At 42.2% G+C, this 27,226-nt stretch overlaps 1 protein-coding gene across 2 annotated transcripts in view; it reads left to right on the top strand.

The window, feature by feature from the left end:
- The window catches only part of st6galnac3 (ST6 (alpha-N-acetyl-neuraminyl-2,3-beta-galactosyl-1,3)-N-acetylgalactosaminide alpha-2,6-sialyltransferase 3), an 85,055-nt gene that overhangs the window by 23,750 nt on the left and 34,079 nt on the right, over positions 1-27,226 (top strand). The window contains exons 2-3 of one of the 2 annotated variants that reach the window (XM_035423090.1): positions 4,463-4,654; positions 18,930-19,339. In XM_035423090.1, the coding sequence (XP_035278981.1) occupies positions 4,463-4,654; positions 18,930-19,339 (602 nt within the window). Of the gene's footprint in view, positions 1-4,459; positions 4,655-18,929; positions 19,340-27,226 lie in introns of both variants that reach the window. The other variant, XM_035423089.1, reaches the window with a different exon arrangement.

Below are 27,226 nucleotides of genomic sequence, written 5' to 3'. Positions count from 1 at the left end.
CATGATGCAATTGTTCGGCCCCTGAATGGCAATCGAACGGCTGTGTAAATAAAGCTCGGCCTGGCATCGGCGGAGCAGAAACAGCCCTCGGCGAACAGGATACGGAGAAGCGCGTATGCAAGGCTTCTGAGAACTTCCGTCATGTTGATATACAGACATCAAACCACGGTAGCAGGGTCACGAGAAGAGTCTCACGTAAAATCGCAGAATGCAACAAATAGATTTCCGAAGAGGCTCTCCACAGGGAGTTTTTCCTTCCCACTGTTGCCTTAGGCTTGCTCGTGTGGGGGTTTAGGCCAGGGTTGTCTGTAAAGCGTATTGTGACAACTGCTGTAAAATACGCTATACAAATAAAATTTGATTGATTGATTGATTTGCTCTGCCGGATCCTTGATCTTCGCTGGAAAGGAATCTTTTTCCTTGAACCTGCAAAGGCGTTGTAATTGCAGTGGGAGGTGATGAGCAAATGTGATCTGTTTTGGAACTGTCGGTCACTCCCCTGTGATGAATGTAGTAATAGAATAAAAAATATGGTATATGTACGGTACATCCCATTCCCCTCCCTTCCGGGATTAAAACCATTAACTGTAATACGACTCTCCTCCTTCATTTTTGGTGTTGGATGATTTCAATGATTAAGAGTTGAATTCTATTTTAGTGTATGGCCATTATCTCCACATAGCGGGAAGGTAAAATGAAGCACTGCCTGGCCCTGTCTCATTTGTCCTTCTCCCATAAATATGCTCATTACAGTTGAACTGAGCATTGAATTGAGACTGGACAGTGGTGCTGTGCCGTGCTAAAAGTAGACTTTAGAAGGCATGACTCAGGGATCATGTAGGTTCGCCGGTGTAATTTCACTGTGGAGGTACATTCTGTTCTCAACTTTCAGCTTCTGAAAAATGAATGTGCTACAAGCAGTTTTATTCATTATTAGACTGATAATAGCAGGAGTTTCAGACCATGCAGACGATGCCGAAATCTCCCGTTGAAGCTGTGAAACGTGGCCTTCCTCGAAAAGTCAGTGAAATGTATTATTATGTAACTCTCAAAGGTGAGTAAGAAGGGAACGCTGTTCTGATCGTTCTCCTTTGTCTAACAGCCAGCTAGTGACCTACTTGAACATCAGAATGCTGCTTTTATCTTTTATAATTTTTTATTATCTTGTATTATTTTGTATTGCTTTCACTGTTTACTTTCTGTTTGCTGCATGACTTTTGTACCTAGTGTGGTGCGCCTTGATTTACACTTTATATTTACACTTTATAAATGTGTTATATAAATTAAATTGAAATATGTCACGTTGTCAATTCAGCATGCTAATTTCATTAGTTTATTCGACACATAATTATCCATGATCTGTTGCCATATATTCAAAGGGGGGGGAAAAAATAATTTACAGTTGGGAAGTTTTATACCAGCTGAAAAAGGGAGGTTTCAGAAATTCTTTAGATTCTGGAGTTGGCCTGTAAGTCATTCTGTGTGTTCTGAACTCTCTGGTCTCCAGAGTCTTTCACTCCCTTATCGTATAGAGATTGCATTCACAGGTGTTCTCATTACATCCTCTGGCAATGCCAATATACATGCAGCTAGTGCACAGTAGATGGGAACAATGGATTTTGCAATATCCCTGGTACATTGCAATCAAGAGGTTGATTGCAATCAATCAATTGCAGACATAACGGCTATCTTTACCCCTGCCCTCTTGTCTGAGGAGAAAATCAAATTGAAGGAAAACACAGGCCTTGGTAAGTACTATAAGAATGAAAATAAATTTCACCCACTGTATTATACATTCAGCTGTGTTCTTTTTCTGTAGTGTTCATCAATGCAATTAAAAAATGGAAAATCCTGTTTCTTCATTAAAAATGTAATCTAGGTGAAGAAATTCCCATATTATTTGTCCTTTAATTTATTATCATTGCAGTCTTGTTGAAGTACAGACTAACATAGTTGATAAATGAAGAACACACTCTCAGAAATATTGAAATAGGTGTTTTGTTCTAAACAGCTAGACTGATTTTTTGTATTATTGCCTGTTTGAAAGCTTGGGTACTTTCCTTGGATAAGCCCCTCTGTTTTCAGTTTTTTTATATTTTCTGTATACTGTGGCTTGTGAATGACTCTTCAGCAGAATCACTTGTCTTCCTGTTAGATAGGACATTATTTATTATTATATGTGCATTATAGCACTTCAGATGATTGAGATGTGACGTTGTGCATTTTGTGAAGTGCTGCAGGTCTGCCTGCAATCTAAATGGTTCTTTCTTCTGCCAGTCCAGCTTGTTTGATCGTCTTATGACAAAGTCCTAAAAAAAACTCCCAGTGGCTTTGATGTGGGAGATTCAAGCCTCCTTCGACACCGGACACTTTAGCTGATAGACACCCTGTTATTCCAGAGCAGATAAAACTCAGGATGACCTACTTCATTCTGTGAAATCACTTTGAGCAATCTGCTAAAAACCTGCTTTACACTTTACCAGTGGATTGTTTCTATACCTGTAGCTCAATGTCAACATGTTCATCCAGAGAGTAGATGTGTGTGCTTGCGTGTATGTGTGTGTGTGTGTAATAGGGTACCATTAAGTCTCCTTCAGTCTCTCTCATTCCCTTGTAATCCACAGCACAATCTAGGATATCCTCCAATTTGTGTCTAGAGAACAGTGGTTAGGTTATTATCCTCAAGGCCTTTATGGTTCAGCAAAAAGAACAGTAATGGATTTGTTCTTCAAGAACATCCATGCTCCACTTTTCCACTCATGCTTTAAACAGGCAAGAGGGAAAACTCGCTGTTTAATCATCACTGCGAAAGACCAAGCGTTCATAAATGATTCAAATCTGGGGGGGGGCAGCAACCATCCAGGCCACACAGAAACTGGAAAGGTGTTGAAAAAGAGCAGAGAACGCGCTTGATGAATGGATGACCGTTTGTGTGTGTTGTGTTGTATGTGCACCTTTTCCACCCTGTCAATCACTCGTGTACAATGAGTAATGACGAGTCGTTAGCGCTTGGCGTGCTGGTGGTCAGTCATCAGCTGACATCATTGTAATCCAACCGCTCATGAATCGGTGTCACATTGATAAATGTGTTCAATACTGTTATCTCCATTTCGCCCTGTTAACACATTGGCAGGAAGCACGTACCCTTGTGACCTCCAAGTTTAAGAAAACACACTTGTTCTTTCTTTACTTCCAGCTTTTCCGTTCTTTTACGGTAAAAAAAAGCATAGCCTTCGCAATTCTCTTTACTCAAGAGCAGACCTTCGGGTTTCGGTAAATACTCCCTCTAGCCAAGACCCTTCTCTTTACTTGTATGATGGGTGGAGCAAATATGCTAGGGTCAGGGTTATCTGATCCTGGATCATACAACAGTGACACGTGAGCCTTAACAACATTTCTCTGTCCTGTAGAATTGGCACAATAATATCCTTACACTCAGTTAGAATAATGACACACTGCACAGCTTTATAAACATTTTAGGACACACCCACACACATTTTAAAATGGAGAAAAGTTTGCCAAATCAAGACGAAAGAGACTGCATTCTAATAATCTATCAACTGGCAGCAGGGCAGATGTGCTTGGGAGGGGTTGCCAATATTTGAGGAAATTGTGTTAATTTACTTTGAAGTGAGAAACCAGTGAAACGAAAGATGTCGCGCACTGCAGTAAAAGCGTGGTATCTGCAGTGAGGAATCTCGGCACATTTCCCTCATTATCCCACCAATGCTGTGTCCGTGCAGAAATGTCAATCATGATTCAGGTTTACACAGAGGACATTGAAATGCAGATAAAAATGCTCCTCATAGGCAGAGTCTTAAACCTGCGGCTGTTAGATGTGGAATTAATTGCATTCTTGGGTAGCGTCCATTTGATTTATTGTGTGTTGAGCTGATTGAGAAGTAGGCCTCGCCTTTCCACCTGTGCATGTTGTTCCCAGAGATCTTTTTATTTCTGCATTTTGTGGGCATTATTCATCTCAGACATCCCCTCCCCCCTTTTTGCAGAATTGCAATTCTTCCCGCTCCCGGATGGTTTTGCATTTAGAAACGGATAAATCCATTCTGCGGCCATCTCTTATGTCAGGAAATACGGAAACCAAAAAGGCTGATTGCTTTATCTCACCTAGAATGTGGAATTCTAATTTCCCTCTCAACACCAGGAAATGTGTGTCTGCCCGTAAATGAGAAAATAGGATCGTGCTGTACCCTCATAGGCTCTTCGCTTTGAAACATGCAGATTTTCCACCGTATCGGACCAGCCAGGAGGACACAAAGCTTCAAGTGCGACAGAAATACACTCCTATATTCATTGATGTAATCAATTTCCTCTTCTGTGTTTGAGTACCGGTCTACGCCATTTCCACGGAGAGAAGAAAGCTGAGTGTTTCATTGAGTGTTGCTGTGGGTCTCTCACAGTCGCTGCCTCTCCTAACCCTGTCCTTTTTGTTCTCTTTCAGAAGAAGTCGGTCATTGCCACCAGTCTGATTGTGGCGGTCTCCCTCTTTGTGGTGGTGGTTAACTATGCTGAGAAGCCCTACGTCCTTCTGCAGCCCGTGTTCGGGGAAACCTTCAGCAGTCACTGGGTGTTCTCACGACAGCCGCACAAGACCTTCAAACCCCACCCTGGCTACATCAGCATCCCCAAACAGGAGGTGAGGGGATGTGCGTTTGTGTGTGCGTGTGTGTGTGTGTGTGTGTGTGTGTGTGTGTGTGTGCATGTGCGTGTGTGTGTGTGTCTGTGTGTGTCCGTGTCTGTGGTTGTCTCTGTGTGGTGAATTTGAGGTTTCTTCACGAAATCAGGTAGGTATGTTTTGGTAAACAATCACTGAAATACACTAAAAAAACTTTTTGTACAAAAGAAAAAAAATAACAGCATGTTCTTTACTTGTCAGTCAAAGAAGAGAACAGATGTCGATTGAATTCAGGCCAGTGTAACGGAGCCCTGTTGAATGATTTGATGGATTTTACAGGTTTACCTGCAGGAGTCCAGTCATATAAAATGCTTCTTGTGCTCACACAATCCATTGTAGCCAGAGCCATAACAATGGCCCCCACGGCAGCACAGCACAGTGCAGTCAGTACAGTACAGTTCAGATACCATTGCTTTATTGGCCCCTATCAGACAGTCTCTGCAGCCTTCCACATCAATGCAAAACTGCTTTTCCAGTAGCATGCCGGTTGAGCCTATTCAGCACTCCCTGTGGGAAGTGCACCTGATTGCAAGGCTCATGGGCTCAGTGAATCTGAGCCTGCTCATTTGTTGTCGTCAACCTTTATTCCTGCATTAAAGAGGACATGGTAATAAAATGAAAAGTTTCACAATTTACATTCAATTCTTCTCATACACGTGGAGCTGTAATATATTAGGGCTGTAAAGTAGGGAAATTAATAGATTCAACCACAGGGCTGAGTCGAATGGGAAAGATTAGACTAAATTTCTCCAGATATAGATTCAGACAGTCCACTTTAATAATGCAATGATTTCGATTCACCAGTCTGTTTATTCGGATATAAACAGCTGCCCTGGCGGACCAAAGGAAGATACATGTGACAACCGAACCAAATAGATCAGATAATGGTGTTCATGTGAAATTGGCTGCGTGGCAACCATCTTAGCCCTTACACGTCCTAAATCAGATACACAGACGCCCTGAAATGTATGAAAATATCCTGCTGCTCTGAACCATGCTATTTCCAGCCCAAAATGAGCATGGTAACAGCGAGGCCAGATTGATTAACGGCTGGGAGGTTCTCAGTTTCCGCGCGTGGAGTTCTATTGCGGGAGGGCCCGGCTCTCTGCATTCTGATACGTGTGTTTTTGGCGGGATTGATGCTTCTCGTCCGCGCCACGCTGCTGCCCGGCAAGCGGGCGTCGTTGATCCCTTTCCATGATTTATCTGCCAACTTGGGTCGGAATACCTATTTGTTACGGAGAACTGCGCTCGGAGAGCACTTCGCTTTAACAAAGCGGAATGCGATTACGCCTGATTGAGAGGCCAAATTTAAGGTTCTGACACGGCTCATAATGGTGATTATGTTCATACCTCCCCCGCATAAAAGCAGGGGCATAATCCTTGGCCTAGCCGCAGTGACAGATGCCATTCCGTTGATGCGCGCCGTGGGAGATGAGTTATGGATGACCGGCGGCCCGTTAAAAGCTAACCAGCGGGGTAGCCGAGCGACGCCGATCGAGGCCGCCTTGTGGCGATGGCTACCTGTGGAACCCGCGATAACAACGGCTTGACAAATGACTGCGTGCGCAGATGGAAGGCAGTTCTGTGCCTCGCATCCATTACTCCTGCTGGCGGTGCTGTACGCCCTCCTCGCACTCTCATCATTGACCTGTATCTTTCTAAGGCCAGGCTTCAATCCACGTTTAATATATATATCGCCTTACAGTTTTTTTTTTTTTTTTTGGTTTTCATGTTAAAATATCTATTACCCACCTTGTGTGACCACACAAGATCTGCAGATTGTCTGAATGTGCACAATGGACTGCTCATTGTTAACTCTTGCAGAGGTTACACGAGTCGAAGAGACAGCGTTGTCACAGTCGATGTAGAACAGGACGTTTTACTGCGCGGCGTCGATAAATAAATAAAGCGCTGTCGCTTCGGAAACGTTTGCGAGAGAAACGTGTGCATTTGTAGCGTAGCCTTATAGTGAGCAATAACACGCTTCATTCGCGACTCATTGCTCGCTTGCTCTCACTGCCCTCCCTAGTTGAGGCTTTATAAAAGCTTCTTAGCACCAGGCCTGCAGAAAATTCTCAATCCCGTTCTAAAGCAAAGGTCCTGGAGTGACCTGCCTACAAATGACCCCATCTGTCTGAGACGGGTGGGAATTTGCATTGTAGAATTCATGCAAATGGGACCCGCGTCCTCCATTCTCCTCTCCTCTGTCGAAAGCCTTCTCTCCGTCTGCATTTAACAGCCTCTCATCCTGTTACCTGCTCCTACCAGCCCTTGGCTGTAAAGGTAAATAAGCAACTGATCGTCTTTTTGAAGGCTTACGGAATAGCAAATGTAGTTTTTGCAGCCCCTGTCTACTTCAATCTAGTATTTCCGTTTTTGGAACCATAGAGGAAATGCAATTAACGTCCAAGACTAAGGTGACGTGAGGAAGGACAGGTTGAGGACGTGAGAGCTAACTGCACTAGGTGTGATGGACAGATGGTTAAAAATAGGATTCTATTTTAAACGCAGGCTCAGTGAACACTAGCTCGTCAGTCTGTGCCATCTTCACACATCTGTCCATAGGCCTGTATGCAAGCAACATTTGTCCTGATGTACTTGTCAGCTCAAAGTTAAGGACAGATACTGATAGTATCCAGGCAATAGCGTTGCTGAAAGGAGTGAGTATGTTCTGCTTTTGAATAGAATAATAATGTGCAATGGTAATATGATTTGATTAGCATAATTACCCCAACTTGACCTGCTCTCATCCCTTCCTTTCTGCTAAACCAATAGCCTGCAGCACAGGTTAGCAGGGCAGATTCTGTTAGAACATGGACCTTTAGGAATTGTCTGCATATGTGCAGAAGCCCATTTAGGTTTATGAGCGTGTTATAAAAAAAAATCACTTAAGCACAGCACTGAGAGGCTCTTTTGCAACTGATGGCCCATCATACTCAAGGAAAGTGTTCTGTATCTCAGGGGTTTCAATCTTTTTTGATCCAGGGACCTCCACCCAGGCTCAAAGGCATCCGGGTGGCCCCCATCACAGGTTAAAAAGGGTTATGTATTTTTAAAGTTCTTATATTTTGAACGATTGAACTATTTTGCCGAAGTCATATATTCTTCAAGTCTGGCCAGGGACCCCCCTATAGTACCTCAAAAGACCCCCATGGACCCCCCTGCTGAAACACCTATGTTAGTGTTATATAAATGTCGAAGCTAAAACTTTTCAAACGTTTTACTTATGACAGGTATTGCTTGGTTGTTTCATATTTCTCGAAATTGGTTTTTTGGCAAATGTCTGGTGTGCATGAGACAGATTGAACAGGACTTTGGTGGGCTGAGTGCTTTTAGAGAGATGAATACAATCTTAATGAAACACATAATTGAATAACTGAGAAACAGTGGATTCTCTGACTGTCTCTGAATGGACGGGGGGGGGGGGTCCACCTTTTGACCTTCAGGTTCTGGGTCTCTTTACATTTGCACTGGAAAAAAGCAACATAAGATGCATCCCCAGTCCCCAGTTTAACTAATAATCTTCCATTGGATATGGATTACAACAAAGGTCAAGCTCCTCAGTTGAATATGTGGTGTTTCTGTTGTAGTTTAGGGACATGCAGGAAGGACGAGGCATCGGACCGCGGGATGGCAGGTGTCAGGTGGCCGGTCAAAGTCGTATCCTAAACCAAATAAAAGAAAAGGTGCTTTAGAGGAACTGGGCTATGACCGTTCAGTTTCGCTGCAGGGTCCCATCCTAAACCTTATTGAGTTTCTGGGCTCACACAGGTGAGATGTGTCAAAGGTCAGGCTCTTTGTCCACTGTGTTTGACCTGCTTTCCTTCCTGTTATGAGCACTAACAGCTGCTGTGTTCCCATGCTGCTCCGGGGCAGTCATTACCCCTAAAGTTCTCTGATCGAATGTCACCCTTCTGTTCTCCCTGGGTCTTCCTTTTAGCCGTCTACTCTCATTTTACAGGAGTGCACATCAACCACCTTAACTAGAGTTCATACGGCCTCATTGGCTAGCTAGATTTTCCCATGTTCTCACGTTACTTTTGAAATAACTCTTTAAGTAGTACTGTATCTGGATTTAGCCTTTTACGTTTGTGTCATGTACAGCGTGATTTTTGGTAAGATAATTGTGGTATAAATGTTGTAATTACTGTGCTGTGCACGGCATGCCCAGTGTGACAAAGTTTAAGGAGCAGGCAGGTAAGGGCAATATCTGATGGATCAGATACAGATTGAACATAATATCTGCTTTTACTGTGACCAGCAAGTGTGGCCCTTTCCCATTCGACATGTTTGTGAATAATAATAACGATAATAATAATAATAATAATAATCATCATCATCATCATCATCATTGTCATTATTATCAGAGTAAAAGAATGGAATAGTACGCCTCATAATAGCACATACACTAGTAAAATTAAGTCACAATAAATCTAAGTAGCTTCATCTCTCCAGAGCATTAAAGAGTCACTAAAGAGGTGGAAAACTTTCTGTTTTTCTGTAGCGGCTTATTGTCGAAGGGGAAATTGACTTCTGCCTTACTTTCTCTGCATGTAGTGGAATGTTAATATTAATCATATTAATCATTCAGGACGCTTGATTGCCCCAGCAGTGCAGTGGCAATAGACTAAAGCCCTACAGTGCAGTACAGCCAGCCTGCATGCCCACACCCTACAATGTATATATCTCGTATTCCGTAGGCTTATTGTTCACAAGCGACTCGTTTGCTTTGTGAATGTGAGCCGGTAACGGCCGACGCTGATTCCCTCAGACCGGCCAATTAACGACTCCAGTCGTGCAAAAACCTCGAGACGGACCTTTCCTTTTTTTTTCCCGCCAGTTGTCGTTAACGGGAGCGAGCCGAAGGAATAAATCTGCAGAACGGCTTCCCTGTCTGCTGCAGCCAGGGCCCCCTGCTGCAACAGCCACCGCATTAGGATGCAGTTTTTTTGTTTTTTTTTTATTTTTTTTTGCACCAGGGAACCAGGTCCTGATTTTGCCATCACCCGGTTTGGCTCTAAACGCATTCCGCACATGCCTAAAACCTGGACCTGCTATCAATCCCATTGTCACAGCAACTGAAGGGGAACAAATGAGCAATAACTGGTAATCAGGTAAATCAGACGGGAGAGGAATAGCGGTGAAGGGGCTACTGGCGATATAGCCCTGAAGAGGCTCCTGGGTCTTTTCCTCATGGATATCTGCACCTTTAGTGTGAAATAGAATATAAAATTACTTTATTGATCCCCAGTGGGAAAATACATGTTGCGAACAGCAGAAGACATACATTCAAACCATATTCTTCATATTGTTATGAAATAATATGAAGCATGCACAGCAACTAATGCAATCACCTTAGGAAGTAAAAATGAATCCTGTAAGATACAGATTCCGTAAGATTAATGTATAAGTAGTTCAATACATCATACACAAAATGCATCTGACCTGTTGTGTATGGTTTAATACATAGCATGTCAAACTTACTTTGGTGGCTATGTTTAATGCATAGTGGGTCAATATAGATATACTGTCCCCCTCAGTCACCAGTGCTGTAATAGAATTTCCATTTTCGCAGTGTTTTGGTCTCAGTAACGTATCCGAGAATATACGTTTGATGTTTCCAAGGCATATATTGTATTTCTTCAAAGGACTTGGCCCGTGATACCATTCTGTAGACTTCAAACTGCTTTGTGTGATGTTTATTCCCCGGTCCATTTATGGAAATGGCAGTATCAAAGCAATCGCAATAACGATGAACTCTGTGTAGCCCATCTAACCCAAAAGGCATTTGTTGTCAGAACAGGGTCCAGAAATCGAATCGTCCAAACAGATATATATATATATATATATATATATATATATATATGCATGTGCACACGAAGCGTAATTTTCATTTCATTTAAATTTAGATTGTGCGCTGTTGCGTTGCTGGATGCAGGGCAGCAAGCGTTTCATTGGAAACCATCACCTTAAATGAGAAGGAAAAATCTTCTTTCCCCTGGACTGCAGGATTAATATAGTGTCTCGTACATTGGCACCGTGGGGTTTCTGCCACGACAGCCACTGAGCAATCAAATGGCCTGACATTCCTTCACCCACAGCCAGCAAAAAAAAAGAAGCCTTTTCCCCCCAAACCTGCTTTGATAATAAATCATTTTGTGTCCAATCCCCATGGATGCTCAAACAAATTAGGTTAACAGTTGAAATAAAAAATGTGCTTCCTCCTTTCCCTGTACCGCTGGCCGCTCTGATTTCATTTGCATCTCTTTTAGAGTCACAGCATTCGGTACACTTAACGCTTAACCGTTTTGTTCCCTACTTCATTTCGCACTCGTTTAATTTTTAAAAGCTGAAGCCAAAAGAGTGAATCCTGCCAAACTCAAGTGTTGCACATCAGGTGTAGTTTTATTAATTATGTGTGTTTTTTTTTTCATTGTTTCTGTTTACTTGCTGCGCTGTAATCTTGTTTGCTGCTCCAGCAAGGCTAAATCCAGTTGGCATGTCTGCGGTGATGTATGGCTCCACTTTAGGAAAGTATTCTGAAATATTAGGTTTATTTACCTTGTGTTATGGCTTAAGAGAAGCACGCCATGCTCAGAATAATAGTGAGACCCATTAGCGTGAGCCTACTTCAGTGCTTTAGTGTCGATGCATTGATTTATCCAAGCAGGGTAAAAAATGAAGATCAGCCTTTTTGAAACATTTTCCATGGGCTTGCTTGGATGTGGCTCTGCGCTGCTTTATTTATCTGAATGGCATTTCACGGTAAAATCCAGACTGACCAAATATCGTTTGTGACCTGTGTACGTGTTCGTGGCTTCAACTACTGATACAGCTCCCAAGATGTCAGTTCTGTTATACCCATCTAAACACTGCTATATGATTTGCTTTTGACCAGACAAGCAACAAGACAACAAAAGTGCACCAAGAATTCACTACGAAGGATAACTACATTTTCTGGGCTTGGCATGTTCACAAAATTTAGTTGTCAACATTTATTGATAAAGTGCCCAAAAAGTGGTTCACACATAAGATTCATAGATACAGAAGTTTACTTTAATTGAGTAACTTATTAACTAAGGAGATACAGTAGATGCGTACAGCCTCTTACCAATCCAGTTAGTCACTTTACTCATTCGTGGTTTTGAAATAATGCTAAGGCAGTTCTGAGTGATGGTAATGCAGTATTGGGCAGTCTGAATGCCAGGCTTTCAGAACCAAAGACATGGGTTTTAACGTTTGTGTCTTTACTACAGTGAGAAAATAGAATAGCAGTTTGGCTGAATAAGAAAGGAACCTCATCATTTCCAGCCAATAGGACATGCGGAAGAGTTAATGTAGTGGCAGCAACGACTGTACTTATCTCTCATCGTTATGCAGAAAGGTCAGGTGCTGGCTGTCAACATTATGGCTCAGTGTCCCATACACAAGGCACAGGTGTCAAACTTATGAATGTTACTGCAATATTGGAGTGTTTTTCAGTGAGCCAGACCAGAATAATTTCCATATTGCAAATATAGATGTGTATGGAAATACACACACACACACACATATATATATACACGTTTTTCTTACGGTCAATTTTGTTTTGTTTTTGCTGTTGAAAATTAAATCCACGTTTTTAATCCAGTCAACAACGGCAGATGAGAGTTCGATGATGCAAGGCTTGAACAAAAAATGGCTATAATTCCAGAGAGCTTTCTTCCTTCTCTCAGGCCGTTATTGCTTTTAATCAAATAACAGTTATTACTTATTAATCAGTAATGCTTGGATTGAAATGAAGCTTGAAGTTAAGAGCATCTTTGGAAAATAAGTTATGATGATTGTTTGTACTGCATTGTTGTGTATGGCTTGATGGACTGTGTTACGTTTAATACGGGAACAGTATTTAGTGCATAGAGATGTATGTTCACTTTTGCGTAAATTCTCATTTTCAGGACTTGTTTTTTCTGTATTCTGTATTGACTTCAGTACAGTAATCATTAAGGTGACTAATTTCAGAACCAAAGAGCTACATTATTCATTGGTGAATGATTATTTACCAGGCCAGCATTACTGAAATTAGAGACTATGAATATTCATGTATCAACCGCAGACAAGTAAACTTAATTAGAGTGTGAATTTCTGCTGATGTACTATGGGGCAATTTGATTTCAGTCTGGAATCAGCGACAGAGAACATTGGCGCTACGGATAGTGGTTTTCTGCATCCAGTGCTGAGCACGAAGTCTGTTCAAAAGAGAAAAAAAAGAAGGAAAAAAAAAGTGAGAAATCATCACAACAAAAGCAATATGGTGCTTGGTGCATATCACTGATGTTTGGCTGTCTAATACGATGGCTCAGTCTTGGCAGGAGAGTTATAGGTGTTATATTTCCCGGCATCACAGTTTGATATTAGTAACACAGCTTATCATGGTAAACAGCAAGGAGATGTTTATAGCCGAGGTTGCAGAGAATATTTACATTCAGTCAGAGAGCCGAGGGCCTCTGTTATACCAAGCAATTTGACCTTATTAATACAAAAACCTTTTTAAAATAGCTTAATAAAGAAAATGAATAAATCCCTCTCTTCAATACGAGTATGATGCTAGTACATTTTGGTAAAAGTCTTGGGAGAAACATTTGATTAATAGATCCTTCTCCTCATCTTCCATTGCAGTCATAAACTACGGAAATTGGCAGTACGCCCTATCAGTATATTGCAAGCTACATGCATTCTCTGTGTTTAATTGACGATGAAAGAATCCAGCTGCAGCACACCCACTAACATATAATTTATTCAGCACAATCCAGCCCATTTTCCACCTGCGTAGCATGCTTTAAGTTGTGCACTTCTCGCCTCTGGTCACAAAAATACCAGCATTCACTAGCCACGCCCATTACAACGTCGATTCCAGAAAATAGAGCCCATTATGTCTGCCTTCTTTAATTATTTGCCTCTTTACCAAATATCTATTAAACGTCACCCAGTGCAGTATGTATGTATGCTCTTGTAACCTTTATTAAGCACACACTATCCACAGTTCCAGAAAGAGGAGTCCATTAAACACAATCTGATGGAAAGCATTTTATCAGGCTGGAATTTGCAGTATATATGATGCTGTGGCACCAAAGTAAATATGAGCTTCACTTCAAAAGAGCTAAACCACTGTGATTTTCAAGTGAGAGGGAAAAACAATCCTCCTCTTCGAACAAACCCATCATTTAGACACTGGACACATCGTATTGCCAATGCAGAAGTACCTCGGGTAAAGGCAAAAGGTTGAAGTGACCTTCAGAGCCCTGGTTCAGGCACTGTTGTTATCAAAATCTTGTTTCCATTCCAGTGGAGCACCTCTTGGAGGTTTTGTGCTTTGTTGAAAGCTTTCTGTTCTCTCTTTTTTAAAAAAAGAAAATAAGCAGATAAACTGGGAGGTACTGTCAACCACAGAAGGAAGCTACCATTAGCAAGAGCGAGTTATCTGATCTCTTTGACTGCTGGTACATCTGACTCCATTTAATGCTGAGCTGTGGAACAGAGAAACTGCCATTTCCTCAAAGTTGATCGTCGGCAGTTAAGAATTTAGAATCTTAGGGTCAAAAGCAGTGTACCCAGCAGAGGCAGTTGTGTTTAATTCAGAAATGGCCCAATTGGTCTGGATCAAATCTTGGCAGTATCAGTGACAGTTGTGGTTGGCAGTGCCAAGGGACAATTAATAATAGGCCATATTGCTGTCAAGGGGGGGAAGCATTTTCTGATTAATCATTCCTTAGCAACGGTGCAGCAGGTGCAGTTACGCATTTGCAGAGCTAAGCTGTAGGTTTACAGTGCCAGCTGGCTGCGTGCACTTTGGAGAATCTACATGTTAACGTGTGCCCTCCTGCACCTTTGCAATGACGGGACAGGTCCACCGTTAAAATCGGGGATTCCATATTGGGGGAATTGGTAAAAGTTTGTTCCAATAGAACAACAAAGAACAGAATTTAATCAACATTTGTCTTTAACGTTGTCTCACTATTAAATGTAAGTGTTCTTTTTTATTTAAGTACTCAAGTAATCACTGAATTGACCACATGTGTTGATTCGTGGGTTGAAGTTCAAGACATATGTTCATTCAATTCAGGCCATAGTGTTTCTTAATGTTTCTTAATGAAAAAGATATGCTATACTTTACAGATTCAACAAAAATAAGTTGATGAATATCACTAGCCCAGGTAAACGTACTATAACATATTTACTGTAATCATGAGTCAGTGCTTAGAACAAAAGTTGATGGATCCTTGGCCAAAGCATGGCAACAGTAATTTCTTCAATTTGAGTATTTTTCCCTAGTCTACAAACCCTCATGTGAATTCAGTAAAGTACCACTTGGATTGGGACAGATAAACACTTGGGTCTGAGTTGCATCTACGTATTTGCATAAAGTTCTGGAACAGAAGTAGAAAGAATGCAAAATACATGGAGAGCGTGGAAGAGTCAGGTAACCATCATTTTAATTCATGAATTAATTTCACACATAATTAATGTAAGTACAAAGAAAGACCGTGTATGTCTGGCAGAGGGAGAAACCATTAATTTTACCTATTTTGTCACTGGAGACCGCAGCAAATTGATATGTGTGAAATGCAGTTGAAGATGGAAGTACGGTACGGTATGTGAGGAGGGTAGGAGAGTAAGGACAAAGCTGACAAAATGGGTCTTACTCCCAAATGCTGTGTCTGAGGCAGCCACAGGGTGGAGACCTGCATGCTTGCATTCGGAATTTTGCCCATGTCTTTGACTCACTATTACTGTTCTTCACAAAACTGTTTGGCTGGGTTGTTTGCATTGTGACACTTCATTATTTATTTGTAATTCAAATCCCATGATAAACGATGTTGATTATATTAAATGAAATAAAATGAGATTGATGATTTTTTCCTGTTTACGTATTTAATCATGGCATTTTTAACATCAATATCTTTATTCACTCTATAGTTTTTCTGTTTACATCAGTGTGATCTTGCCAGTCATTTTAACATAGCTAGATTTTCGGGGGGGGATTGACAAGATCAATGAGCGTGTGGAGTTCTTAAATGTTATTGTGCTTTGCCATTGGCTGCTTTCAGAAGAATTGGAGCCTCAGCGTTTCTGAGAAGTGAAGAGTTTGGAGAACCTATCAGTGCTGCAGTTATTTTCGGGCCTTTCATATTTGCTTGCTGAACGACATGCACAGGTTTTACTTTGTTTTCAGGTCTGGCTGGATTTTTGGTGGCTATGGAAAACGCAATGGCTGATCTTTTGAATTCACTACATTTAAATTAGCGTAGATTACATGCTCTAACCATCAAAAATGTGGTGAAAAAGAGAGACTGAAGTGCACGTGACTGTGCTGAACAGTACCACTGTTTGATCTTTAAGCCTGCACCAAACCCATTATAGGAACGCAGATTAGGAAAGGGGGTCTCTGGGAACAGGCCAAGCAGTGACTGATAGCCTTTTCCCAGTGCAATTCAAATAAAGGAAATTATTAAATTGCTCTTGGTTTGTCCGTGAGGTGACAGCTGGATATCTCTAATAGGACATGGCAGACGGAGTCGTGCACATTTGATTTGCTGTAGAATTCATTAAATTTGTCATTCCATCACATTGTTAGGTCAGACACCTGTCAGATGTCTTGTTGGGTTGACGTCCGACAAATCAGTCATGCAGAAGGCGGTAGCTAACGGTAAAATTCCTGGGTTCTGTAGAGAAGTATATGAGGGTACAAAATTGCCAGGTTCTTTAAAAAAAAAAGATTTTATTCAGTGTCACAGGGATCAGTCCCAAATTCTCTACACTTCTCCTGCAGTAATGCTCTTGAGCGGAATTTGGGTTCGTTTGTGTTTCTTTAAAAGCCAGTTTCCTGGCCATTCATTCCTGTTGAAGTGGGAGGCCGATACGTACCCACGGCGCAGAGAGAGTAAGTGCTCTGGCTGAGGGGAGATCTGCTGCTGTGGCCCGCAGGATTACCTGCAGGCCTGAGCTCTGCATTATCTGTGCCAGGCACCAGTGCAGATTGCCCTAGCTTTTATTTACGGTTACCCATTCAGAGTTTAGTGCAGGCGCAATGGGTACTCGTCCATAACTCCCAACCTGCCTCCCTCCCCCCTCACAAGCCCCCCCCCCCCCCCCCCCCCCCCGCCCACCTCCCCCCCCCCACCCGAGCCTTTTTTCACATCAAGATATTTCCCTGCCTGTACGTTGCATTGTCTTTGTCTGTTCCGTACAAGGTAATTACACCGAATCTGAAAATGAGTCGCAGGAGGGGCAGGAGAACCTGTAAAATAAAAAAAAGAGAGAGGCAGGAGTGAGCTGTGAATTGCGGGAGCAAAAGGCAGCGCGTGTCATTCAGTTGGACGGCACCCAAAATAATTGCCTTCCGCTAAGCCGCGCTAAGTACGAGAAAATCCCCCGACACAATGCATGTCGGCACCTCGGCCTGTGAAACGGAAGGTGGCTTTAATTGGGGTTAATATGCTCGGTTTGTTTTGAGGCGATTAACTTGCCTAAGTGAATGACATAATAATGTTTAATTTGCTTATAGCGGGGACGTGATGACATTCAGCAGCCCGAAATGTCATGTTTTGCAATCGGCACTGTAAACGTGTTCACAGACCCTTCGCTGCAAATTAAGAGAAAAGGAGCAACAAGTTTGGAAAATAACAAGTCGGTGTAACCCACTTGTTTGAATTAAATCAGCTTTATTTATAAGCTCAATGAGTAATTAAAGGCATCTTAGATTACATCTTGCAAGTACTAGCATCTGGTTTTTTCAACTAATCCGTCTAATGCTGTACATCTCAATTTGATATGCTTAGATGAATTATTTTCACACCGTTGAACCATGCATGGTGCTGGATGGAATTAATTAAGGCAGTTCCAACTGGAACCTGGTTCTTGGTTGAAAGTGAAAAAATAAAAAATAAAACAGACCAAAAAGCCTTCAGATAAAGGCTTATATGAAATTCTCACTTCTGTCAATGGAGGTCTGTGTGATATTATGAGATGAGAACATCTCGGTGCCTTCTTCTGATGGATGGGCCGCAGAAGCCTCAGGTCTGCACAGTGTCTCGGCTGACATTCTCATCATTGCAGCTGTAACTCTTAACAAGGATTAAGTGAGACAGGTGTAAGATAACTCAATTGCCACCTCCTTTAGCTTGGCACGCGTCCCATCCAGCCCTGAGATCGACTGCAGCATCCGCCGCACCACGAGCGCGCGCACCGGATCCCAGGCAGACTCGCCCGACAGCTTTATCCGTCTGCCTTCCATGTAAATCTCCTGTCAAGCCAGTGCCACGTTTGATGAATCTCAAAGTGATTGGGATTAATGTAAGAAATTACTGCGGCGCTAATGACACACAGCGCTGTAGCGGCCTGCAGCTATTCTCCTTTTTCAGTCTCTGTTTATTTTGTCATTTATCTTGCCAATTGGCGTGCTGTGCAACTGCGGTTTTACCAATTTAGCACCTTTGCACTTTTGTTGTTTTACACACGCGCGGTTATAGTGTTCTTCAGGGTTTCCATTATTTTGAGTGCACCTTTTCATTCCTGTGACTTCATGGCACACGGTGGCACATCTGTTCTGGTGTCTGTAGCTGCCTCGTCTGAATGAGTTCATTATTTCTGATTTGTAAAGTTTGGTCTGTCAAAATGTCACTTGATCATTTGGCTTGTCAGAAGTTAAGCAGTGAGTGCAGTGTTCTCTTTGCACTGATAACTAGTCAATGCATAATTAATAGTGTTAAAGTCATTTTTAATAAAGAAATAATTGTTGTATTTTAAGTGGTGCCATCATGGTTAACAGATGGCTAGGTGTCTGGGAATTTGTGTTTTTCTGGCTAATGGCACTAGCACTAATCTCTGAGGGAAGCTTTGCCATGCTTTCTTTCTCACCAACTTATGAGAAGAATAAGAATCAATTGTTAGTATCTCATAAACGCGATAAGATATGATTGCCAGATAAGGGCCTGGATTAAATCAACATTTGCCCCCAAATGTTCACCAAAATTATTTTCCAAACTATGTTTGTGAAGAGAACACTTATTTGTTGAAGTTACAGACAAAATGTTGATTGAATCCAGGAAATCCATCTGGAAACGATGTAATATCATTGTGTCTTAACTAAAACTTAGTTTGAGTTAAAGACAGCTGTGGATTGAATGCTGACCGAGTGCTGTAGTGTGAGGTCATGTTTACTTGTGAGGTCATCCTTACCGTGCTCTTCCTGCAGCCGCTGAAGCTGAACTGCGACGTGTGCAGCGTGGTGTCCAGCTCGGGCCAGATGCTGGGCCGGCAGGCGGGGGCCGAGATCGACCAGGCCTCCTGCGTGTGGCGGATGAACAACGCCCCCACCAAGGGCTTCGAGCGGGACGTGGGGCGGCGGACCACGCTGCGGGTGGTGTCCCACACCAGCGTGCCCCTCCTCCTGCAGAGGCAGCAGTACTTCTTCGGGCAGAACAACGACACCGTCTACGTGATCTGGGGCCCCCTGCGCAACATGCGCAAGGACGGCAAGGGCATCGTGTACAACATGCTGCGGCAGGTCATGGACAGCTACCCGCAGGCCCGCATCTACGTCACCACCGAGGAGCGCATGAACTACTGCGACAGGGTGTTCAAGGAGGAGACCGGGAAAGACAGGTGAGAGAGGCCCTGCAAGCTCTGTGCACATCAAACTCCCTGAGGGTACCATTCTGAACGTCAAACTTACCAGGACTCCATTCTAAACATCAAACTCCTCCAAGGTACCATTCTGAACACCAAACTCCCTGAGGTACCATTCTGAACATCAAACCCCCATAGGTAAACATTCTGAACCTCACACTCCCCCAAGGTACCATTCAGGCCACCAAACTTCCCAGGACACCATTCTGACTACACAGCAGTAAATGACCAGGGCCTAGATTCAGTGTACTAACTCACTATTAACTGCAATAATTGTATTTTTTCACAATGAGTGACTTTCAAAATGAGTGACTTTGCTCATTGCTAGACTGCTGCTGAAATGGTGAGCAGCTCACTAAACTTGTATTTAACTGTAGATCTGAGTTAAGTGCAAATGTGGACTGAATCCAAGCCCCTCTGTATGAAAGCCTGGTAACTTTAGTCATATAAACCCCAAAGCTAATGGGTAAAGCTGGATTCACAATTGAGATACTTACCAGTAACACATTATAAGATTCATTCTGGTCCTCACGTCATTGCGGGCATAGTTTTGCCCACTGAATCTTTGAGCTCAGCACTCTTAAAAGCAGAGGAGTGTCCTTCTAATCTTACACATTCAACATTGTTTATGCATATGAAAGGAAACATTGCATATGGCATCGGCAGGCGATAAAAAAACTAGCTTTGTTCAGCCACAGCTTATTCTGTAACATCAGATAAGGAGTGAAGCCCTTAGCAAAGCGAACCCTACATATGTTATTATAAATCAGCTTTCAATCTCTGTCACTGATTCCCCTGCGGCAATGTTCTGTACCTGTGGTAAAGCATTTCTTGGTTGCTTGCCTGGACTTCTGTTTTTTTTTTTTTTTCACTTTGCCAGTAGGGCATTTTTCCAGCACCTTTTCCTTGGTCTCTACATTACTCATTTGTTGGCCAGTTTGAAATTACATAAAGGTATCCATATTTTTATAGCCCGGAGTCCGTTTTCAGGATAACAGTTTAAACGGAGTTTAAAAATCGTCACACGTCACAAAGGCAGAGGGGTAGGGACAAATACCTGTAACAAAGAAACTAAATTGGGTCTGTTCCAGCTGTGGTAGAACTTACCCTGAAGAGAAGCCACTAACAAGACTTGCTTATGTACTTTGTCCTGCAAAATCTGATGGAGAATGTATTACACTCTACATGTTACTATGTGCTCTATATAATCCCTTTATGTTGATCGGTACATTTTAGTACAACTTTAGTCAGAATGTAAGGTAATTTGAAGTGTCGCTTATAATGGTGAGCCTGACCTGCTGACTGTTATCACCAAAGTAATTGAGCCTCAATGAGTATGGTTGGTATTTCTTTTAGATATTTTGTATTCTTCAGGCTGTGCTTTATCCAAATAATAGGGATGTACAAAGTGTGTCCCATTCCAGAAACTCCTAAAATCTTGACTAGTGTCATTTGTCTGTCTCATATCTATATCAGATTCGGCCAAAATTACATCATCTGTACAGACACAGAACCTCACAGTGTTCACTGGCCTCTACAAAAAGTTCACTGAAGGTGCGCAGTAGAAGTGAATACATCTGGACAGTATTACAATATAGGTTGTTTGGTGAACTAATCCTAGAATCATGTCAGCCAGATTTATTTTGACTGCTGCGCTGTAGTATCATCTGTTTGGCATGTTGAATAGACTTTCACTTGGGTCATGTTCCGAAATGACCTTCAAAAGCACCCGATGGGGTGGTATACAGGAACCCATGATTACGTCTAGTTTAGGCTCTCAGTGGAAATTACAGTGTTCAAATTCAAATTGCAACTCTGTCATTGTAACATTGACCTTGATCTTTTCCGAGCCAGACAAATAAGGCCAAAAAAGATTGATTAATTTGTTTACTGCTTGCAAAATTTTAAAAAGTCATGACCAGCCAGCTAATTACAAATTACACAAGGTGGAGGTTTGGTCTTAAACCATCAACAATCTTCATTGATAAATGACAATGGGAGGGAGACACTGACATTGGGAGGAGGCCTGGATCCAGTAAACATTTATGTCTAACTTTAACTCACAGTTGAATGCAACTTCTAATTTTTTTCTTCAAACACAGTAGGATGAGCTCACTTGAGATTACCAGCCAAACTATTTGTGAAAATAGTTCATTGTTAAAAAATCAAAGTTAATTGTTAATTGAACCCATTGAACCTGATTATGAATTAGGTGTTTTTGAAATGCCCTCTGTGTGAGCAAAAAGGGTCTCTGTGCAGAAACTTTCCAGTCTCTGGCACGGTACGCTAACATACTGTTTTACAGGCATAGCATGTGTGCCAGAACCCTAACACTCATAAATATCACAGGCACACAATCATAATAAGCATATTAGCGTTCTGATGATATGACTGTAAAGTTCACCTAACGTTGTTTCTCAGAGCACACCTTACCTCTTCATTCGTGCACTACCTTGCTATCAGATTTTATTTAGCTGCAGGCCCGTGCCCTCCACCTGCATTAATGTAGCAAGGCCGGGGATTCCTGTCTAGAAGGGCTTCAAGGTCTGCACGGGGTTAAACCTGTCTCACCAAGCAATTAATTTATCAAGGTTATTAATGAGCAGTAGAGGAAAACTGAGAACACATTGGTCCTTGCAGGACAATGGTTATGAGTCTACAGAGAGAGGGTTTGAGTTAACTACCTATCAACTGAGGATACAATTTTGAACGGCACCGCCGAGACCGCTTAGTCTTTTTTCAGAAAGGGCCTGATTCAATAGTAGGTCACGTTTAACGTTTCTTTAACAGGGGAATTGGTTTAACGTGTACTGACAGTGTGTCCTACCAAATCTGAAGGAGTATCAGGGAAGTATCAGTATTGGGAAGTATTTCCCAAATTATTTGCTGATGCTACATTTTCGGTAGCCAGTGCAGAGACTGGATCATGAGCTCTCAGACCTACACTTCATTAACCGTTTAAAGTGCTGAGCACTCAGCTATAAATACTCACCCCCGGCAGAGGTGACTTAAGCCATTACTTCCAAGCAATTAACAGATGAAGCTCTGGCAAAAATACCTGCTAGTCATATCACATCTTTTCTGATGGCAATCGATGCAGCAGCCAAATGTTAGTATTGGGAAATTAGATTTACTAAGCCACAGTAATTTGCTGGCAACATTATTTGGGAATACTCATTCAGGGAAATGTGGGAGACTTGATTGACAAATCTTGGCTTATCTCGTAATTGTACACATTTAGTCAGATGATTGCTGGTGCTCATTTGGATCAACTCCAGTTGCGTTCGCTACTACGGGGTCCGGCGATTGGTGTGTCCGGCCAGCACAGATTTGTCTGCACTGCTCTGCTTCCACAAAAAATGCGTTGTTGTGACTCAGCCTGGAGTAAAGGTTGTACGGAATGTCTTACAGAAATTTTGCTGTGTGCTAATGGGATTAGAGCAATCCACATTTTATGATCTGCTCGCTAATGTCAGCAATATTCCAGTTTGGATATATTTGTGTTTATTGTTAGGACACAATGCATACTGTATCAGTTGTCAGTATAATATGCATACTATATATACTACATGTAGGGTGGTGTACATGCAGAAGTTTGTTGTATTACATTGTAATATCTGGCTGGTTCAATTAAACTCATACCCTCCTAAGACCCAGTGGAAAATAAAGTTTAAGTATTTAAATTCTTTGACATAATATAAGTGTATTGGATGACAAAAATATGTTGCCGTGAAAATATTTTTAAATGTTATTTTCTATTTATTGAATATCCCTTGTGTAATGACCCTAGTGTATGTTTCAGCATAGCAGAATATATGGTATGGGTCCCTGGAGGATATGTTCTCATCTAGAGAAAGCTTCACAAGTTAGTAGCGACATTTCTGTGGAAGAAATAGTGCTCACAGTTGGTTTCTATAGACATGTCCATAAACTTAAAGTACCATCTCAATAGTTTTTTAGCCATGTAGGAGATTGTGCTCCATAATACATTGGTACAGTGTGGAATACATGGTAGATTCCTCAATGTCCTCAATGTCCAGGGCCTGAGCCATCAAGGCAGCCCAAAACCATCACCTTCCTGCAACAATGTTTCGTATTGTAAAGGGGTACTTCAGCAATGGGGTTCCTCCAAGCTAATTCTCCCATTGAATTAGCATTGATGAACCCCGCTGCTCACAAACATTGGTGGAAACATGACCATGCATAGTGGTAGACACGCATCTGTATTTGTGAGCCTGCTCAGCATTCATTCAGGCTGGTCCTGAATTTTTCCCAGGCAATATGAGTGGCTGATCAACAATTACAGGAAACATTTAGCTAATTGAGTTATTGCTGCTAAAGGATGTTTCACCAGTTAAGCTAGGGGGGCACTCATTACTTTTTAGGACTGGGTTTATGAAATGGTTTATGATTCTCGACAGCAGGAGGTGGACGTTCAGCAGAATTGTGGAGAGGGGCAGTTAGATAAGCCTGGAATTGAAAGGCTCGGTTGAGAACAGAAACTTAGAGGCCATGGTCTGTTCCTTAGGGGAGGTGGGCAAGAAGCCGGCATTCTCCAGCATTCTCACTCCGAAGTTATGCGCCCCACACTCTTTAATGCGTCTTCAGACACAGCTCTTCTCTGTTAGCGAGAACACTTGGCTGTGAATCTCTGCCCACTTCATCTGCTTTGCTTCAGCCAGGCATTCGTTGAGAGCACAATGAGTCAGAGAATGCCTATTAACTTGGACTGGTCAAGCACCAAGAAGAACTGCATGTACTGTTTAGAAAGTGACCAATGACTTAATGATGAGATTGTAAAAAATTCATGTTTATAAAGAATTGAAGCCATGTTTTGTCAGAATATCAAATATAGGGTTCTCTGCGGCCTGAATAGCTCCATAATTTAAAAACAATCTTGCAAGTATAGTATTTAGCTTCAAAGATTTCATTTTAGTTTCTTATTTTTGTGAATTCATGTAAGCAATTTTTTTACCATTTTAATCTTTATGTATTTTTCCTGGGGTTAACAACTGAGAATGCACAAGGGACGTACCTGTACAAGCATCTGTGAACAAACTGTGATTTACAGATTTCTCTCACCTCAAATAAATGATGGTGCCCTTTAAGAATAAACCAGTCATGCTATTGTGAATACACTTGTCTGGACTGCAGAAATCACAACTCACAAATAGCAGTTTGAATAAAGCTGCTATTCAAACTGCTATGCACAGAAGGTGTTATATTCTGGGGAACATTTGTGAGTTTTGGCACCGAGTGTGTTTGCTCTGCTAACTAGCCACCGTAATCTGCTGTATGCCTGCACATTTGCATAAAGGTAATTGTCATGATTAGTTGTTCGGGGAAACAACTGGGAATTGCAGATTTCCGTGATTCATATCACCCTTTTCTTTCTGCTGCAGCGTGTCAGGGAGGCATTTCCTCAGTACACAGTGCAAGAGAGCAATCTCTAATAGCAGGACGGTGGCTTCGATGGCCCCGCTAGATCGTTTCCACTCCTTGTAGAGAGCAGGCTTTCTTCACAGTCGATGCGGATCCGTTCTGATCAATGGACTGTCAGGATCCGAGCTTCTGCAGCGCGGCGTGTCTGCGTGCTGCCGGTCCGACGAATTTGCGAACGCAGGGGGGCTGGAGATGAGCAGATGAAATTGCCTCCCACCGATTTATCTGCGTCAGAGCTATTTCACTTACACGCACGTATAAATCAACAAGCTCAAATTCGTCGAGGCTTAATTAGTCTGATGGCTCCTTGTACCTTTCAGTCTTCAACCATCAGCAGTCTGACGGGTACTGGTGAGAAGCGCCTGCAGGGTTCTTAAAGCCAGAGAGACAACTTTTTTAAAATAGTGCCTGGAGCTAAAAGAACCCGTTAAAAAAAGTTTCTCTTTTTAAATCTGGCACTGCTTATTACACTAAAGGCTGGTTCAAGAAAATGAATGTGCTAAATTTACAGCACTGTTTTCACTGTTTATATAGTCTCCAATTTGCTGGAGGATCGGCTTCAGGTTCGGCTTAAATTTTAGAGGGGGTTGATATATCGCTGCCTGAACCAGAAGAATGGCTCCTCTATTCATATTGCCCTCTTTGTGTTATCAGTGTATTATCAGAGGTGTGCAGGAATCAGGCCTTTGCATACTGGCTCATAAACCAGATGGGGTGTAGTATTTGAGAATCGTGTACCTTGAAATGAGTCCTCTGCCAGATGACCCTGACTACAGGGGAACCGTGGCATTTGTATGCAGTGAGCAGATCGCGAACGAGCGAGTGAATCACGTCAGCACGGAGCCCGTTTCTGCAGGTACGACCCGGTACACGTAGACGCGTTCCCGTCCAATCACGCGATGAGACACTCATCCGACTCGCAGTGCTCCCAGGGCAGTAAGGGAGTAAGTGTTCCTTGGTGACGATCATGATTTTGATTACGATTTTTGCTGAAAACGGACGTGACGGTTAGCGCGTTTGTCGGTGTGAGCCGCAGTTCGTTTAAGATGAACATACAGCCCGTGCGTGAGGTGCCTGCTGAGCCTCTCCTTTGTGTACCCTGTGTCCGGGACGGAACACTAGCAGTGCTCTAAAAAATGAGCCACTCACTCAGTCTCGCTCAGAACATACAGTAGCGGTTGTATTAATGACATGTTCCTGTAATGCCAATGGGTTTTTAATACACCATTACAATTCCTTGTTAGCGCACAGCATTAATTCTCTCTTGGGGAAAAAAGGAGAGCTGTACAGGCCTCGTCCCTGCCTGTCATTTCTGGTGTCATCATTAGTAGGCTGGCAGCATACTCATTAGCGGGCGCGAATATCGCTGGAAATATTCCTTAATTTTAAAACGCCGTATTCCTGATTGGTAGGGGGGAAGCATTATGGATCTTTAGCGCCGGGCTTTAATCAAGCACATGACGAATGGTCTTCAGAACTGTAGCGCAGCATCTGCACGGTCGCGTTAATATGAGAGTCTGGCACTCTCCCTGGAGTGAAGTGTCTGGGACATAATGGAAAAATCCAGAAGTATCATTCTCATTGTTGATTCTTTTGATTTTTTTTTTTTTTTTTTGGCCCAACACTGATTTCCTAGTTGATGGTGTGTTTATTGGCAGTGCTCAGCTGTGCATACATTTTAAACTAGCTCAAGCTAATTCAAGCTGAAGTACTGGTGCACTGGTACTTGATGTTTGGAGGCTGTGCTTCTATTGCACTGTCCTCCTTGCTGCACACACAGGAGAGACATTTCTATATGCTAACTAAATGGCTAGATTAACCTGTTAATCCATTCATTATTACTAACCTGGGATCGTATGGAGCGATGGCATATTCCAGAGACCAGGCCAGCTCATTGGCAGTAGAAGTATTTAACTTTGTCTGAAAGATATGCTGGTGCTGATATTATTATAAAGTACTGGCTTGCTGTGTCCAAAATGAAACATGCAATGGGTATGAATTTAACAAGGAACTCTTTTTATGATCATATTATATAAGTAAGTACGGTAAATGCCATTCCTCATCCCATTTTCACAATGTCTGGCAGTGTACAACCCCAGAAACATGCTTAAGCAAAAGTATTCCAGGCTGATTTTTTAGATGATTTTTTGAGATGAACAAACAACCTGTCTAGATCTGCAGTTCACCCTGAACTGCTGACAAATCAACTCTGATGCAACTTAATGTATATTTATGTCCATGCAAATAGGAAGAACATTAACAAACTGACATCATAATGTCAGTGTAAGATTTATAAGGAAATGCATGCATCTAATTAGTTGCTGCCACACTGTAGATCTTATAGCTTTCACACAAGGATATTTCTCACTTAAGTTGCACACTATTTTTGCAATTTAGCAAGTGAAAAAAATTGAGATATGT

This window comes from Anguilla anguilla, chromosome 6, assembly GCF_013347855.1.
Source record: "Anguilla anguilla isolate fAngAng1 chromosome 6, fAngAng1.pri, whole genome shotgun sequence".
NCBI classification, from domain to species: domain Eukaryota; kingdom Metazoa; phylum Chordata; class Actinopteri; order Anguilliformes; family Anguillidae; genus Anguilla; species Anguilla anguilla.
This window is presented reverse-complemented; position numbering and strand designations above follow the sequence as displayed.